General features: G+C 40.9%; 1 protein-coding gene across 3 annotated transcripts in view; it reads right to left on the reverse strand.

Moving 5' to 3' along the window:
• The window catches only part of cdk14 (cyclin-dependent kinase 14), a 172,321-nt gene that overhangs the window by 85,957 nt on the left and 68,647 nt on the right, over positions 1-17,717 (reverse strand). For all 3 annotated transcript variants that reach the window (XM_024261087.2, XM_024261090.2, XM_024261089.1), the window contains one exon: positions 13,279-13,402. In XM_024261087.2, coding sequence (XP_024116855.1) covers positions 13,279-13,402 — 124 coding nt within the window. The remainder of the gene's footprint in view (positions 1-13,278; positions 13,403-17,717) is intronic.

Here is a 17,717-nt window from a genome sequence, read left to right on the forward strand (position 1 = left end):
CTTGCCCTCTGTTTTTTGACGCTTTACTCGGGGTCCTCTTACAGACTACCTAACAGAATAGGTAAAATATTTCTGCTGTGGTGTCTCCACCTGATGCTTAAAGTCTCTTCTTAGTATCTGAGGAGTGACTAGTCACTGGGGGGTGAGGGGTGGGGGGTTCTATTCGCCTCATGCTTTGTTAGGGACATCAGAAGTTCCACTAGACAACAACCTGATCCTGGATACCACAGAGACAAAGATGTCACTATGGTCTCAGGGGGAAGGGCACAGACATCCAACCACTGCTAATGGGTGGAAGTTATGAGGAGAACATCTCCAACTTCAAGTTCCAGATATACACAATCAGGATGTCCAGTTCTGGAGCACCAACACCACATGCAGCCACCAAGGCTACTGCTACTATTTCCACGACTACAATTACTACTAGTACGACTACAGCTATAACTACTACAACAACTAGGACTACTACGATGGGTAGGACTACTACTACTACAACTACTACTACTATTACTACTCCTCCTCTAGTTCTTAGATGGGTTAAGGAGTAATGGCCTCACACATGGACTGCTTCTACCAGCGCTCCATTTAGAGCATTCTTACATGTTGTATCTGCCCGGTTTGTCAGCAGCAGACAGAACAGCCCCCCATGGTCATTACAGATCACCCACTTTCTTCTCTGGACAAACTGTACAGTTCCCTGTGATCTGGTGGAGTCTGGAGTGTTCTGTAGGAGCATAAATGATTATTCTCTTCAAAGTGCTGCTTCTGGAAGATGCCTCAGACTAATGAAAGCTAGAACCATCATCTTAACTGTGCTACTTTTTAAATGAATGGAAGAACAACATCATTCAACTAAGCAGTGTGATAGTTACAGAGGTTTTTCATTAGTTTGTCTCATGGCTGAGGTCACCAGACCTGGTTCTGTCTGGCCCTTAGCAAGCTTCTCTTATTATTTAAGCAGTCCTACAGCTTCTGTCCTTCTTGGGATTGGTGTTTCAAGGAGGACAGTCCTTGAAAACTGTGTGGAAAACTGTCAGGCTCCAAGTCTTTCTACTGTTGTTTCTGTGCCTCATGTTAAGTTAGATTTCATGTTTGGAAGGTTTAGTAGTTTGTTTTCCATTTCTGTCTGGTGGTGTTTACTCTTGTTTTCAGTTCCCATCCCCTCAGCTGCTTCAGCTTCAGTCAGATCCTCTCTGCTCTGACTCTTCCAGGTTCACTGAAGCTACATTGGAGCTCCAGCATCTTCACTTATTATTCCATTGCTTTGGTGAGTTGAGTTACCGCCTGCTGCGAAAAAACAAAAATCTAGTCCAGTTCAGTTTCAGCTCAAGTTTGGGCTGAAAAAGCATCATCATCAGGAGTGTGGCGGCCTTGCCGTTGCAAAGAGCTGCTGTGTGGGCGTTACTGCAGCTTAGTGTTGGCGCTACCCTCTTCACACAACCTCAGCTCAGCCACCGCTCCATCAGTGCCAAAACACAAGCACAAACATCCGTTCTCAAACGCAAATCACAGCAGAGTTCAGGTCAATGCAACGCAAAATGACCAGAGTCTGAATCCTCTCAACTCATGTTTGCATTTAAACACCTGAGGAGAACATTACACCTACACATCCTTTTACCACAAATATGAGGAGTGTCTCCAAATGGTTTCACCCACAAGACTGTTAAATAACTGAAACAAACTAGAGTGACTTCAGACCAGTTCCAGTGTTAGAGCTGATCTTTCCTCCTTTTCAACTAAAGACATCCTGTCGGCAGTAGTTCTGCATCTGTCTGAGATACATAAAGTCTACCGCCAGGTTGGCGGTTGATGACTGTCTGAATTTGTATTGTATTTGTATTCAGATTCATTTGAGTGTCATCTACGTCTTATTTTATCTATGAAACTAAGTTCAAACAACCTATAATGATCTTTTTTTTTCTTTTCACCAACAATGCTTGTAATAAATGAATAAATCTGTCTTCAGACATGTTCACAGTAACTCATGAGCCTATAAAATTGTCCCTGTGATAAACTGGGCACCATTGTTATTTTTGTAGCCTTCGGTTCTGCAGAGGCAAGTATTTGTTCAGGGCGTAGGTGATCAGACAGTTGTCTACTATGGTCCCACCACCACCAGAACCACTCCACCAGCCTGTTCTCCACCTGAAATGAGGCTTTGGTATGGTCTGGCCCTTCACTGTCATCAGCGTCTGTGCTCTGGGTTTATTCATCTTTGGTTTGAGCTCATCAGACATCATCAGTCCAGACATTATGGACATTTTCTTACTCATCTTTCTGTATCACAAGTAAATCTTTACTCATATTCACAGATCTCTGCCTCTAGAAATGAATTCAGGAGCTACTCAGTTAAGTGGGCCACAGCATCGCTTCAACAGTAACTCTGGCAGATACCGGCAAAACTCAGGAAGAGAAGAATCGGAACCAACAAAGTCTCGGCATGAAGCGCAGCAGCTCTGAAGGTCCATCCACCTGAAGGACTGAAGTCCAGGCTGGTGTCTGTGTTCCATCTTGGCTGCAGACATGTCAGCATTTGGCAATGCTTCTGTGTTTTAATGGGAATACAGGAAGCCTTTTAGCAGGCTCAGCCCAGCTGGCTGCTTTTGCTCTCACGAGGGCCCAAGTATTTGGGCCATGAGGACTGCTGGTCTGCTGTTCGGTTTGTTTCTGTGGTTAAAACTGTCCTCAGTGATTCTGACACTCGCTGCAGTGAGATGGGTGAAAAGAGAAGCTCCCAGCTACAGCAGTAAAGCTGATGAGGGTCAGACTGGACGTGTCCTGCCTCACGTAGGAGTTTGAGACGTAAATGTAAGCTGTGTGGAGAATAAACATACTCGGAATTGCTTCTTATATGAATTCCCTTGGTGCTACTTCAGTTACGTAAGCACATTTCGTGGTCATGAACGTTTCCTGCAGCCATCTTAAAATCTGCTAAAGTTTGCATCATTTCATCAGTTTATGATTTCTTCTTTATGTCCTCCTGACATCCTTTATTGGGACATTAAGCCTTGAAAGGCCACACTGAACCATAAGACTGGACTCCTTCTGTTCACTACGTTTCAGCTCTTTTCATGAAATCAATAGCTGCGTTTTCATTACACATTAGCGCAAAACTTTATCGAAATTCTAGGAATTCCAAAAAACATTTTAGAAATGACACCATTTCCATTAAATCATAATTTTGCGATACAGCACAAACCAACTCATGCGATAAGTCATTAAAAACAGGGCGATGAATGAGAACACGTTTTTTTTTTTTTTGATTCACTAAAAGGAGCATTTGGGTGACGTCACAGCTCTGTCTGGGGCGTGCAGCGCAGCTCGACTCAGAGGAGTGAGAAGCCTGTTCAGCGGTTAAAAGAAAAAGCATTGTAACAGGAAAGAATCTGGACCTTTTTTTCTGTTTGAAAACACAACATAAATTCAAGTTTCTGTCACGGCTCTCGCACTCATGAGACTTCAGGCTCCAAGCTGCAAAAGTGCGTCTGCAGATGAAGTGATGAGGAAAGGAGGAGGAGCTGCTGCGCGATTCTGTATGACTACAGTTTCTAAAGAGCTGTGACGCTGTGACCTCTTGAAGCACCGGCTGTGCAGCGTTCAGAGCAGACTCCTCATAAAGAGAAGAGTATGTATGTCGAAAAAAGTGTTTCCATTACAGTTTTGATCAAAATATCTTTTTCGATAAATCCCAATTACCACCTCCTCCAAACACAAAAACTTTTTTTTCGAAAAATGCGAGTTTTTTTCAAAAACTTGTTTCCATTAGGAGAATTTATTATCGAAATTCCAATTTGCGAAATTTCAGAGTTAATGGAAACGCGACTATAGATAATGTATTTATACACTGTTTACTGACCTATTCGATTACAATTAAGGTTCTAACCCTATATTTGCCTCAGATGTTTAAGCCTTTGCATCATCCATTCATTTCTGATAATGGAAATCATCTCACCCACAGTCCACTTCAATCGTCGTATGATCTATTTTCAAAGAGTTCCCATTGGTCTTTTAATTATGAATAAATTATGTTTAGGGCGGCTGTGGTGCAGCGTTAGGGCGATTGACCTCTAATCAGAAGGTTGTAGGTTCGACTCCCACCTTGCCCGCCCATGTGTTGAAGTGTCCTTGGGCAAGACACTGAACCCGAATTGCCTCTGGCGGGAGGTTGGTGCCAGTGTTCAGCAGCGGAGCCGCCACCAGTGTGTGAATGTGTGAATGGGTGAATGGGTCTGGGACTGTCAAGCGCTTTGGGCCCTCAAGGAAGGTAGAAAACTGCTATACAAGTAAACACCATTTAGGATTTTGCTGTGTTTAGCCAAAATCAAAAAGCTGTCATTCTCTAGGACATAGTTTCTACAGAACGGCAGCCGTTCTTTGACTGTTGGTGCAGAGTAAGCTTTCCCCCACTTCCCATAATCCCTTTGTTTACACTCTCACTCTAGCTTACAGCCCTCACAACCTCAATCTAGCATTAGTGATGCAAAAAATGGTGAGAAATACTGAAGTGATCCAGCCATACAGTTCTGATCCAGATTCCAGCTCAGACGAGGAAAACAAAGACGTTCATGGATCTGTTGGTCTGGGAGCTGGTGGTTTGCCATTATAGCTTCTACATCTACAGCCGTTTTTTTTTTATAACATTTTAGTCTGTTTCTGATTCACTACATGTTTCTCACATACTGTAATTTTCTTTACACGCATCCTCCATCATCCAAGATAAAATGCCACCATAACATGTTTAACAAACATTTTCTTTGGAGTGGGTCTTTAAGGAGGCAGGAGGTGTCATTTATTAACACCAGTGAGAACCTCTCTTTATCTTGATCATGTTCTGGAGCCTCCAAAGACTACACACAGCAGTTTTCAGCAGCAGGAGGACAGAGGAAAAGTTTGCCTTTCTTTTTTTTCTTTTGTGAGTGTGACAGAAAGCTCCGCCCAGACAGGACCAACCAACAGACCTAAGACTCTAAAAATGCTTCAGAGAGTGATGCAGTTTGAAAGATGATACTGTAGCAGTTTGGGTTCAGAACTTCTGAAGTGGAAGCAGCTTTGATGGAACACTCAGCTTTGCAGCACAAACAAAAGCCACCAGCAGCTGTGCTGTGCTTAGCTGGCCTTCATTAGTCACGTCCTTGATCTGAAACACATGAGCTACTCAAAGCCTCATTTACAGAATGTGGTTGATGTTTACAGTCAGGGAAAAGTGAGGAGCTGGAGAGGAACATCTGGGTGGAAGTCTGGCGGCATTTGACCAGCTCAGCTTTTCTGAGGAAGAATCTTTATGGTTAGAAAGCAAAAGAAAAAGACAGTCGACAGTTGTCCATGTGAAGTGTCAGCTGCTCACAGACAGCTCACAGACAGCTCACAGTCACACACTGAGTGTCTGCAGCAGACTCAGCAGCTGCTTTCATTGGTGCAAACACCTGAGGTGAGGCATCAGGAACAGCACCTTTACAAATACACAGCAGTCTTTCTGCTAAGGCACACTCATTTTCTACCTCCTTCTCTGAATGGGTCAGCCTGAGGGAAGAAAAACTACAGTCAGAATTTTAGAAAAAAACTTTAAAGTGTTAGTAATGGCCTGGGACAAAGTTAAAATAAGTATCCAGATATTTATTTTCATTTCATTTCATTTATTGATTTATAAAGCACCTTCCACCACCAGTCAAGGAGGCCCAAAGTGCTGTACACAAGGAAAAACAGAAACCGAGCACTGTGCAATAGTAAAACATAAAAAAGGATAAAAGACATAAAACCAAGTAAAACAATTTAAAAACAATGATAAAATCAATAAAACAATTTTAAAACAGAGATAAAACCACCATAAAATAGAATAAAAGGCTAGGCTAATGCTAAAAGGCTGTAGTGGAGGAACAAGATATATTCCATATGTTCTAATGTATCAAAAATAACAAATAATTACCGTTGACAAACGCAGGTTTTTGTAAAATTTGACAAATTAAACGACAAATCACACTCGCATTTCGCCCCGCTTCAGAAACGGCTCGATTTGGGTCATGTGACACGTTGACGTCATGTGGGTAAGACAGCGCCAGCAGCAGAATGCAGGCGGACCCAGGGTGTCTGCAGATACATGTATGTGTGTGCGCTGCGGCAAAGTTGAATTCTATAAACATCGGTGTGATGGTCCGACGGAGTATTAGGGCCACCAAAAAAATAAATAAATAAAATTATGACTTTTAAAGTCATAAATTTACGAGATTTACAATCGAAATGAGCCTATTGTGAATGAACACTGTGAGCAGAACCAGACCGACTAAACTGTGAAAAGCTTCTGATTTCAACAGGTAAACTGAATGTTTAAAACATTGCACATGTTTGGAAGTTTCTTTGTTTGATTTGCAGTTTATTAATCATTGATGGTGGCTTGCAGGATCTCTGCGGATCCGTTGATGAAACCATCGACACTCGCAGCGGTCCACCAGTCATTTCTTCCTCCGTGAAAGATCAGATCTCATTCATTTCTGTGTGATGCTTTCATCTGAAGAGGAATCGTTTTCGGAATTTTCAGTGTACTTAGCTAACGTGACAGACTGTTGTCATCCCCTGTTGTTGTTGTGTGTTGAAACGGGACGATTCATGTGGAGAACGGGGCGTACAGAGCACTGTTTACATTCTACTTTGGTTTCTGCGCATGTCAGAGACATGCAGTAAGATGGTGAAAGAGCTTCTGGGTATGTGAATAAAGTGAATAAATAAGTGAATAAATAAATAATAATAAAGTGGCGGACGGTCCTGCAAACATGTCTCTAAGATCTTTATTTTGCATATGAAACTCTGCATTACCAACCCGGATAGTCAGCGTCATTGATGATTTGATTTAGAGTCACCAAAAGGTTCCAATCTGTAAATAAAGCTTCACGAGATGCTCCACGTATTCCAGCTTCGAGTATGGCTCTGATAAACGGACAGCTTTCGTTTTCATTCTCAGCGTCACTGTCAGTGTCATTGCCAGATTGTGAGCTCTTACTCTACGCGCTGCCGGCTCGAATTGATAGGGCTTTACAGTCCTCAAACCACAAACACCCGGCGCCTCTGAATCAGCGTCACTTTCAGAACAAATGTTTCCACAATCTGAGTCTGAAGACAGAATTGTGGACCTTGAAATATCGCCGCTATCGCTAGCTCCGACACGCAAAGGAGAAGCCATCTTGCTATGTTGACCCCTCTGACGTCACACGCACCACGTGACCAAAACGGAGCTTTTCACCCGGAAGAGACAGGTTTGCCAAATTTGGCCTCAAAAATGCCGTTTTATTTCAATATTTCTTGCTCAAAACACGCCAAAACATTTGGAAATGGTAAATATAAGGCGAAATACAGTTAACACCGAAAATGACCCACAACCCCATTACTAAGCCTTTAAGTCTTTAAACTGAAGGATTTAAACTCCAGTGGAGAGAAAAGGAATCTCTCATTTCTAGTTTATCACTTGTGAAGCTCTGAACAACAATCCCAGATATGGATAGATGTATGGATGGATGGATGGATGGATGTATGGATGTATGGATGGGTGGGTGGGTGGATGGATGGATGGATGGATGGTTGGGTGGGTGGATGGATGGATGGATGGATGGATGGATGGATGGATGGATGGATGGATGGATGGATGGATGGATGGATTGTTAAGAACCTAGATATACAGTGGAGATTGAAAGTCTGGGCACCGTACATAAAAGGTAATATTGTAAAGAAAAGATGGAAAACTCCTCTAAAGGCATCAGCTAACAGATAAGACATTCTTTTAACATGTCAAACAAAATTACAATTTATTTCCATCATTTACCTTTTCAAAACAGAAAACAAAATAATGGTGTGTTCAAAAGTTTGAACACTCTGCAGAGTTAGTACCTTGGACCCTGCAGCTGTTCAGTCTGCGAGTTTTCTTGATCTTCCACTGTTCCCGTTGACTGACATTTCTTAATGACATTCTGAACAGAGGACACTGGAATCTGAAAACTCTTTACTATCTTCTTTCAGTCTTCTCCTGCTTTGTGAGCATCAACTATTTTCAGTTTCAGTCTTCCAGACAAATGCTGGAAGAACCCATGATGCTGATTGGTGGAGAAAGGTCACATGACTCAGATTATTGAAAATCTTGGAGATTGAAATCACCTGTCTTTGCAAACCATGATTGCAAACATTTATTATATACTTATTGTAATATTATATACTTTTAAAAAGAAAAAAAAAAAAAGAGCAAAAAATGTACATTAATCAAAACAATAATGATGCTAAAAGTCGACAAAAGAAAGAGATGGTGAACATGAAGAAACCGTTGTGTTAAACCGTGAGGCTCAAACTCACATTTCCTGCGTGAGAAAAAGTTAAAGTGCAAGCGCGGTCAGGGGACATAACTTGGGCTCTTACAGTGTTTTAGCCATTTTATGCAAGCGTTAGGATGTTTTCTACACCTGTATGTAACACAACAAGATGGCACTTTGAACGGGCTAGAACAGTATTTTGTGCGCGATAAAACTGCTTTTTACACCTGTCTTGAGACAACTTCCGACTATGGTAGCACAGACTAAACAGACATTTTCTGACGGTAATTATCACAGTTCTCAGAGTCAGTGAATGCACCGGGACTGAAGTTACCATCCTCATCGATTTTGATTGGACCTTCGTGTTAGCCCCGCCCCAACGTGCCACAACGGGGCCAAAAGTTTTGAAATCGAAATTTTCTGATTTGAAAAAAAAAAAAAAGTTGAAACTGCAAAAAAAGTTTTAAATGAAAATTTTGAGTTTTGAAACCTAAAAAAACAGAACATTTGAAGCTGAAAATAATTAAGTTTATTTTGGAACAGCAGAAAGCTATATTTTTTCTGGCCAAACACCAATTTGTTTTATTTTGGTTTCAAATAATATTGGAGCGGATATAGCCCCATAAACAATCCATGTCACTGACAGGTCTCAGTTTTTCCAAAGGGGGCGGGGCATACTATAAACTCTGCAGGAAGCCCAAACTTTGGCACACACCATTATTTTATTTTGTGTTATTTTGAAGGGGTAAATGATGGAGATAAAGATTTTTTTTGACATGTTAAAAGAATGTCTCATCTTTAATCTGATACCTTTAACAGATTTTTCAATCTTTCCTTGGCTTCTTTATGCACAACAATCTAACTTTTTATCTGCGGTGCAAATCCATACATCTAATGTTTTATTATCATCTGTTCCTGGTGTTTTCTTAATGTGCAGCGTTTTATTGAAGATTGAATAATGTTTCTTTGAGATCAAAGTTGTTCCCAAAACAATCATGAAGCAAGTTTTGACAGACAGCTCCTCCATAGCTGTCACAGTGGGACTCCTTCACTAATCATCATTTGACATGATGATCCATTCTTAGTCTTGCTCAGTCAGAGGACGACCACAAAACCTGGATCAGAACTGTTTAAAGGCAGAATTAGTTAAAAATAAATAACTAAATAAAAGAAATTCTTTGTTTGACATTCTACATCTAATCCACCAAAAACATGTCAGATCTAACCCTGTTCTAGTCACTTCCTTATCCCTCCCTACTTCTTATCAGCGGGACCTGTCTGCTAACTCCGCCCCCTTCATTTAGCTCAGCCAGAGCCCCGACCAGAGCCACAGGCCTCAGCTGGCAGTTCTTAGTACCTGCTGCCAAGGCCAAAGACCACAGGGGGCCATGCAGCCTCCCACACCCACCCACTGGAACAGCCTTCAGGCTCCTGGCAGCTGCAGGCTGGGACCCGTCCTGCTCTGCTGTGTGTTTGCTGAGGAGCTGCAGCTCCAGCCTCACAGAACCCGTCCAGAGAAGCTCGTTTGCTTCCGTTTCCCTCACAGTAATGATTCCACATTCATACAAGGTTTGCAATATTGATGAAGCTCCCTGCTGCCTCCTGCTGCCATCTGTCTGTGCTGAGGGATGAGGGCACAGGAGGGTGGAGAAAAGATGGATGGGTGTGGGGGGGGTTCATTCAGAGATGAGAGGTGAGACGAATGAAGGGACAGACCAGAGTCAAGGTGAAAATGAACGAATGAAAGGACATAGACAAACACACAGTTTGAGCAGCAAAATTACAAGAATTTCAATTGAAGGAATCATTTTTATCGTTGAGTGAAATATTTCTGTTTTTCTCTTCAACCAAATTGCTTTAAAGATCGAGATGTTTTTCAGCACATTTCCCAAGTATTTGAGACCTGTGCAGTTCTATAGCTCTCTGGTACTGTATTAAGCGTTTAGGGACCTCATCACAGCACAGCGGTGGTTCCTGTCACCAGAACATTGCTGATTTGGTTTCTGTGAACTCCTCGCTTCCACTGTCAGCACAGAAAGCTGGTCCTGCTTGCAGAGGTTTGCCACGCCACCGTTTCTCAGTCTCAGTTATTGAACTGGACACACAGTGGTACAGACAGGATTCAGACCCCTTTTAATGTTTGCCTCTTTATTATTGCAGCTATTTCTTAAAATCAGGAAAGTTCATGGGATTTCTCAGGAATGTACTAAGTGAACCATCTTAAGAGAAATAAATCAGAGGTGCAGACATTTCTGCAATTTTACAAAAAAAGAAAAACAGAAAAATCACATTATCATTACAATTCAGTCTTTGCTGTGACTCAAATTAAAGTCAGAGCTGTGCATTCTCTCTGATCCTCCTCCAAATGATTCTACTTCTTCACTGGAGTCCAGCTGTGTTCATTAAACTGATTAATAGTGCTGGGCGATGCAGAAAAACGTGTATATCACGATATAAATTCTTTTTTATCACAACAACAATAAATATCATGATATACAACAATAAAGCATATCTCTAGTTATTTTCTGAAAAATGTCATAACTTACTTTTTTGACTATTTTAAGTTCCAGATAACTGAATAGTCACAATTGAGAAACATTTTAATGCAGCAAAATAAATCAAATGAGAACAGATGTGGCTGATGGACAGCAGTCTTCACATTTGTTTCAAAAATCAAAGGTACCAAAACTAAATTAGTAACAAAAAACATTTACTTTTTATTGAAAACATGAATTCATATTAAAGTGCACAACAGTTTCAAGTTTCTGAATAGAAAAATAATTTATTTCATAAAAGTTCAGCAATAAAAATAAACAAATAAAATGAAAACTTTGGCTTTTTAGTGGTACGTTTTCTTGTATGGCATCCCTTATGGGAAAGACTGCCTGCTCTTAATAACTTGCTCCCGCTCTTCCACAGCTTGGTTTATCTCTTATTTTTTTGTAATCTCATATGCTCATTTCGTGGACTTTCATGAGTGATAGAAGGTTTGTTGTGTTAGCATCGGCGCGGGAATAGCCTCCTAGCATAGTTTACATCTTGCTGTCTTCTGCTCATCATCAAACATCTTGAATCCAAAATGTAACCAGATCACAGACGTACTCCTCTGTCGCTGAAAGTGTTTCTTATTGATCAAATTAGGTTAGAAACAATATAAACGATAGAAGAGAAATGGCACAATAGACCCGTTTGTATCACCATATCGTCCAGCACTACTGACTGGACTTGCTAAGGAAAGCCACACACCTGTCTATAGAAGATCTTCCAGCTCACAGTGTCTTCATCAGTGCCTGGCCAAGTTCTGCACTCAAGGTTCCTAGGAGCATAGTGGGCTCCAGAACCTTCAAGTGGAGGAGGTTTGAGAACTGTTCCCAGATCTGGCTGTCCAGTCAAAATGAGCAACTGTGGGAGAAGATCTTTGGTGGGAGCGGTTACGAAGAACCTAAAGATCACTTTGCACAAGACTTCCAATGTGTCTCATTGTATGTTGATGCATACACACAAATAAAAACCTTGACCCTTGAACTGTGGCTGAGATGCAGTACGGAGACGAGAGAAAGTTCCACTGAGTCACCTGGAACTGCAGCTCTCCATCAGTCTGAGGTTTATGACAGAAACCTCTCCTCATATGAAAGCCCACACAGAGTTTGACAAAAACACGTGACGGACTCCCAGACAACGAGAAATGAGATTCTTTGGTCTGGTGAGACCAAAGCAGAACTTTTTGGTGTTAATTCTAAGCAGCGTGTGTGGAAATGACCAGGCTTTGCTCATCACCTGCCCACTACAATCCCAACAGAGAAACACGGTGGTGGCAGTATCATGCTTAGGATGACCGGTTACAAGTATCAAAGATGAATGCAGCAAAGTACAAAGATGTGTTAGAAGATGAACTTCTTCCAGAGGGCACAGCATCTCAGACTGGTCAAATGTTTATCTTCCAACAAGATAATGACCCAAACACACTGCTAATGAAACAAAGGAGTGGCTTCGGAACAAGCCTGTGATCGTTCTTGACCGGTTCATCCAGAGCCCCGACCTAAACCAACTGAACATCTCTGGGGAGGCCTGAAAATGGCTGTGCACCAACGTTCAACCTGACCGAGCTGGAGAGGATCCCCGTGTCCAGGTGTGACAAACCAGTTGTGTTAATCCTAAGGAAACTCATGACTGTTCTTTAAAGGGTGCTTCTATTCGATACCCAGCTACGGCTCGGATTACTTATGACCGTGAGATTTTCCAGTTTGTTTTTTGTAAAACTGCTAAAATTTCTGCATCTGAGAGTTTCTCTGTCAAGATGGTTCATTCAATACATTACTGAGGAGTCAAATGAACTTTCCTGATTTTTGCAAACGGTTGCAATGATACATAAGAGGGAAACATTTAAGAGGTCAAAATACTTTTCATTTCCACTGAAGAGGCCCCAGAGACGAGCTGTGAGATGTCTACTCCACTGAGGAGTGGGATTCACTCAAGGTGCAGAGGAAAAGGGAAAACTCTTGACATATTTCAGACCCAGTATTCTTCTTCACTTTTAGGCATTATATATATATATACAGTTTTTATCCATTTAAAATCAGAGCATGGCATTTATAGCATGTGCTTACTATTCTCCAGCCAAAATCTTTAGCAAGGCAGAGGTGACCTGTTGATCTCCTTTTGCTGAGTTTTGGGTTCGTTTACAACCTTATGTTTGAATGCAAACTACGTGACTCCACATCAGTTGGCATATTTGTGGGAAACATATCCAGAAATAACTTCAATTCCTGCTTCAGAACAGAAGAAGTGTGACTGTGTTTGTCCTCTCTGAACACTAAGGATGAGCAGGAGAAGTGGCTGCACAAGTCAAACACAAGATGAATCCAAGCTGGGACTAAATCACACAAATAGACATTCAGGAGCTGCAGCTTTTCACAGGAAATCTTACATCTGCCTGACGGGCAAACAAAAAAAAAAAACAATAATAAAAGAGTAGAGCTTGCTGCCTGCTCACCAAAGTCTGCCAGCTTGAGCTCTCCAGTGTCACTGATGAGCAGGTTTTGTGGTTTCAGGTCCCGGTGGAGGATGTATCGCTGATGGATGTAGGACAAGCCTCTCAGCAGCTGGAACAGGAAGAGCTGAAAAGGTCCAAAGAAAAAGAAAAACAATGTTAATATGGAACATTACCTTAGAAATATCCTCACATAGAAAAGGTTTCTGACATGAGATAGAATGTTTAGAACTTTTTGAATTCATTAGTGAGTGACGGGACATTTCTGTTCACAAGTCTGTCTGAAAGCCTGCACCTTCACTGAGGGCAGCAAATGCTGATTCAGCATCAGCTGTTTAGGATGGAAGGATCAGATTTCAGGGGAGTTGATCAAAAAGCAGGACTGCAGACATCAGAGGATGCAGGAATCCCATCAAAAACGCCCCTGTGATCCTGCACTTGTTAGGCTACAATATGTTAATGTGGTTCTCCATTCCCATGATAGCTACTCCCACAGTACAAACACACACTTTCAGTTAGTGTAGAAGTGTTTTCAGAATTGTTGAGGTCACACATTTGTCTGTTTGTGGCCCCATCCAGTCTCTTCTGCCTCCTCCTCACCAGAAGCTCCAGCAGGCCCTTGTTATCCAGGGCACAGTTGTGTCACAGCAGAGGAGCCAGAGTTCAGGGGTTAGAGGACCGCAGGCATGTAAAGAAGAATCTCTGAACTTGAGAAAACATTTTCACCAGGTTCAGCATGTCTCTGTGCTTCAGACAGGCACTTCTTGCCCTGCAATGCAGATTATTGAATTTCTGCTGAGGTGACTCGCAAGCAAATCCTGGGCGGAGCGTTGTTACACTGCACTTCTTCCTGCTTTTTAATGTGTCATTAAAAAAGAAAACCTCATTTTTAAATGACTTTTTTAATGAGGATGATCCATTGAGAACTGAGTGATATCACCCATAAAAATAAATTTCTTCCAGCCACAACAACATGAAGTTAACTCAGTCCTTGTTTTTCTAAATACAGATAACACCATTTTGGAGCCTGACGTTGACATCAGTGCAATCTGAAATCTGCCAATACAACACTGAGAACTTTGGGGACCAGCAAACTCCACAAGCTTTGATTGAGGCAGTTTGAAACTTATATAATGTGTATTCAAGAAAAAGTATGAAAAAAAAATAAGATTAAAAATGTATCAGAGCAAGAATGGTGACTGAGTAACAACTGTTTATGTCTCCACAGAAGTCTGTGAGATTTTGTATCCTTGTACTTCATCTCTATAATCCCACGTCATCTTCCTTCTCTCTTCCATTTTGTCCACAATAAAATCCTCAAAAACAAAAGATAAATAAAGTTTAGCCCCAAATACAAAAAGGGTTTATACAAATATACACCTCATGTGTCAGAAGCTGCATAAATCTTTGTTCTAACATCAGAATGTGTTCAACACAAGAGGCCTTCACTTCAGACATGTTTGTTCAGCTGCTGCACAAGACAATTAAAAAAAAGGTTTTCCTGTTTCTGATAAGTGAAAACAGATGCTTACTAAAAATTAAAATAAGATATTTGCTTTATGGTTGTTTTCTTGAAACAATAAATTCTTTCAGTCCGTGAACACTAACTTCTTGAAACTAAACAGTTCTTGTCCCAGATTTTGCCGGAGGGCATTAAAGTGAACTTGCTACTTGTTGGTTTTGCTTTCCCATCATGCAGTTTGTCAAATCTCCTGCATTTTGGGGTTTGTCTTGATTTAATGTCAGGAACATCTGAGATTTACACCCAGCTGATAGAAAGGTGAAATAACTGATAAGTGAAGACACTTTGCTCATAATGTTTTCATCAGAGCGACCAGCAGCAGATTCTGGCTTGTGCATGTAGTTCCATGGTGTGAGTTACCACCTCTTTATGGAGAGGAGACAGAGCAACCCCCCAACCAATCTAATAAGAAGAGCATGAGGTCATTCTCGTGTTCAGCTGCAGCTCCAGAAACCCCCTTCACTATGAAACATCTTCTGTCTTACATTCTGTCTTACATATGTGCACAAACGCTTGCATTCACTCACACTGGCACAAACACATGCACGTCTGTGTACACATCAGGGACGTGCGGGCAGGTGAGGCAGTACCTCACCTGCCATCATGAGATGTATTCTAATAATAAAATAATCTGTGGTCTGATCTGTGCTAAAGATCCAGTTTACGTGTTTATGATTGTAATCATTTTATCCTCAAAATCTCAGTATTTTGCGTATCTTGTGTTCAGTTTCAGTGCAGCAGCAGCACCGCGCTCGCCCTCACAGCAGATGTCCCATTCAAACTGGGTTGAGTGCATGCCTTTAGCTTCCTCAGCACACCTACAGTCTCAGTTTGTCCTAAGGCTGGGTTAATTAAGTCGATTAATTGATCTGAATCAATTTAAGCTTAAAAGATCAATAATAGATTCACAAGAAATATAAATCGATTTAGCACAAAGCTAAAGTCCACTAGCTAGACACTAATGTTTAAAAGAATTCGGCGGCTAGTGCTAAACACACATTCTGACTAAATGAACATCTTTATAAACTCACAGACATGAATTATACAAAATCTTTTAAGGAAATATTGCTTAAAGTAACTATTTGTAGTCTAAACATTGTTTTTCCTCATTTTTTTTTCTTCCTCTGGAATAAGGTGTAATGCTGTAGCGCAATCTCCACCTAGTGTCCAAACTGAAACGTCCTCCAGGAGAAGCAGAACAATGTTTCCAATGTTAATGATCTGAACATTTTAGTTAGAACTTCTCCTTTAGAGAATCCATGTAACACTGTATGATGTTAACAATCTCATTATTTCACTGATACATTTACAGTATGAGAACTGGATCAGATTAGTATAAATATATTCAGAACATGTAGTAGAATATTAATGTATTTATAAACAAATGTGTCTCAATGTGTAAACTCAAACTTGAATTGAATTGAAGAATCGAATCGATTCAGGCTCTTGTGAATCGAATTGTTTCTGCAAATTATAACTGATACCGAGCCCTAGCTTGTCCATCTCTGTGGGGTCTTTGCTCCTTTTTCCTGTTTCAAATGTGTGTTTCTGTTCACGTCAGTCAGGTGGAAGATTTCAAAGTGACCTCCAACCCTGCCAGACGGTAAAATACTGACAATCTAAACAAAGAAAGAGGGAACAAAAAGGCTTTCTCTCAAAACAAATCGGCAATAAGTGAATGTGGCAAAAAACAATTGATGGCAACATTAAAATGTCCCTGAAGAACAGGACAGACAGAAGCTGCAGCAGCAGCTTGTCTATAGACAATATTCTCCATCATTTACTACTAACTTCCTCTGAAACAGACGAGTGACGGCTCTACTGGTCCGGATCATTCTCCTCCTCATCCCTGAACATGCATTTGGAATGAGGCCCAGCCTGTGTGGAGCCATGCCCTCCTCAGGTGAAAATGAAACCACGCTTCATATCAGCAGGTCTCAGTCATGTGACGTGCATGTTATAATGGAGATTAGCGATATCACGATACATAGTGTGAGCGATAGAAAAATGTCTACTGTGCCATTTCTCTTCCATCGTTTGTATTGTTTCTATTTGTTTATTTTTTATTGCTTAACTTTTGTGCAAAAATGTGTTTTCCTACTAAGAAACTTGAAACTGTTGTACACTTTAAAAAATGTTTCTCATTTATATGTTACTTGAAAAATAAAGTCAGAGAATTTTCGACATGTTTTAAAATAGAATTACTGAAAATATACTTTATTGTGGTATTTAATGATATATATCGTTATTGTGATATAAAATAATAACACCAGAGCTCCAATGTTTATGTTCTTTGATTTACTGTAACTCGATGAGCCGCTTTTCTCCTTCACAATCTACTGGAATTATGTGTTAAAGGTTGAAAAGTTACAGGATATTCAAAAGTTTGTGTCCAAGTCTCACAAACGACGTCTCAGGTGTTAAGGGGTTAAATAAATTGGGCCACACTGACAGCAGCTTGTTGTGGTGTTGAAGTCTCTCAGAGACGTAACATATATAAATGATGATCTCATTATTTCAGTAAATCTGTTTATTCTTTATTTTGTCAAAAGTTCAATTTTTTTTCAGAGATTGTCAACTGATATGCATAAAATGTCATTTAGTATGTTTTATTGTAACTATTATAAAACAACACGGAGTGCGTGCGGAGTCCGCTTCACCTCCAGTTCACACCAGACACGTATTCTTCCGGGACAGTCGGCAGGCGCTTCTGCTCACTGTGGGTATTTACAGCTTTTTTTTGCCATCCGACACCAAAAACCACAAACCTCGCTCCATAGTCAGCCCACTACGTTGATCTGTGTGTGTCTCAGTGTCTGTTGTGTTAGTGAGTTTACTGTATTCTCATCTCTTCTGTCTGTTTAGATGAAAAAAACATGATCGCATTTGTCAATCGTGGTATTTTAGTTTAAAAAATTGG

This window comes from Oryzias melastigma, linkage group LG10 (assembly GCF_002922805.2).
Source record: "Oryzias melastigma strain HK-1 linkage group LG10, ASM292280v2, whole genome shotgun sequence".
NCBI lineage: Eukaryota > Metazoa > Chordata > Actinopteri > Beloniformes > Adrianichthyidae > Oryzias > Oryzias melastigma.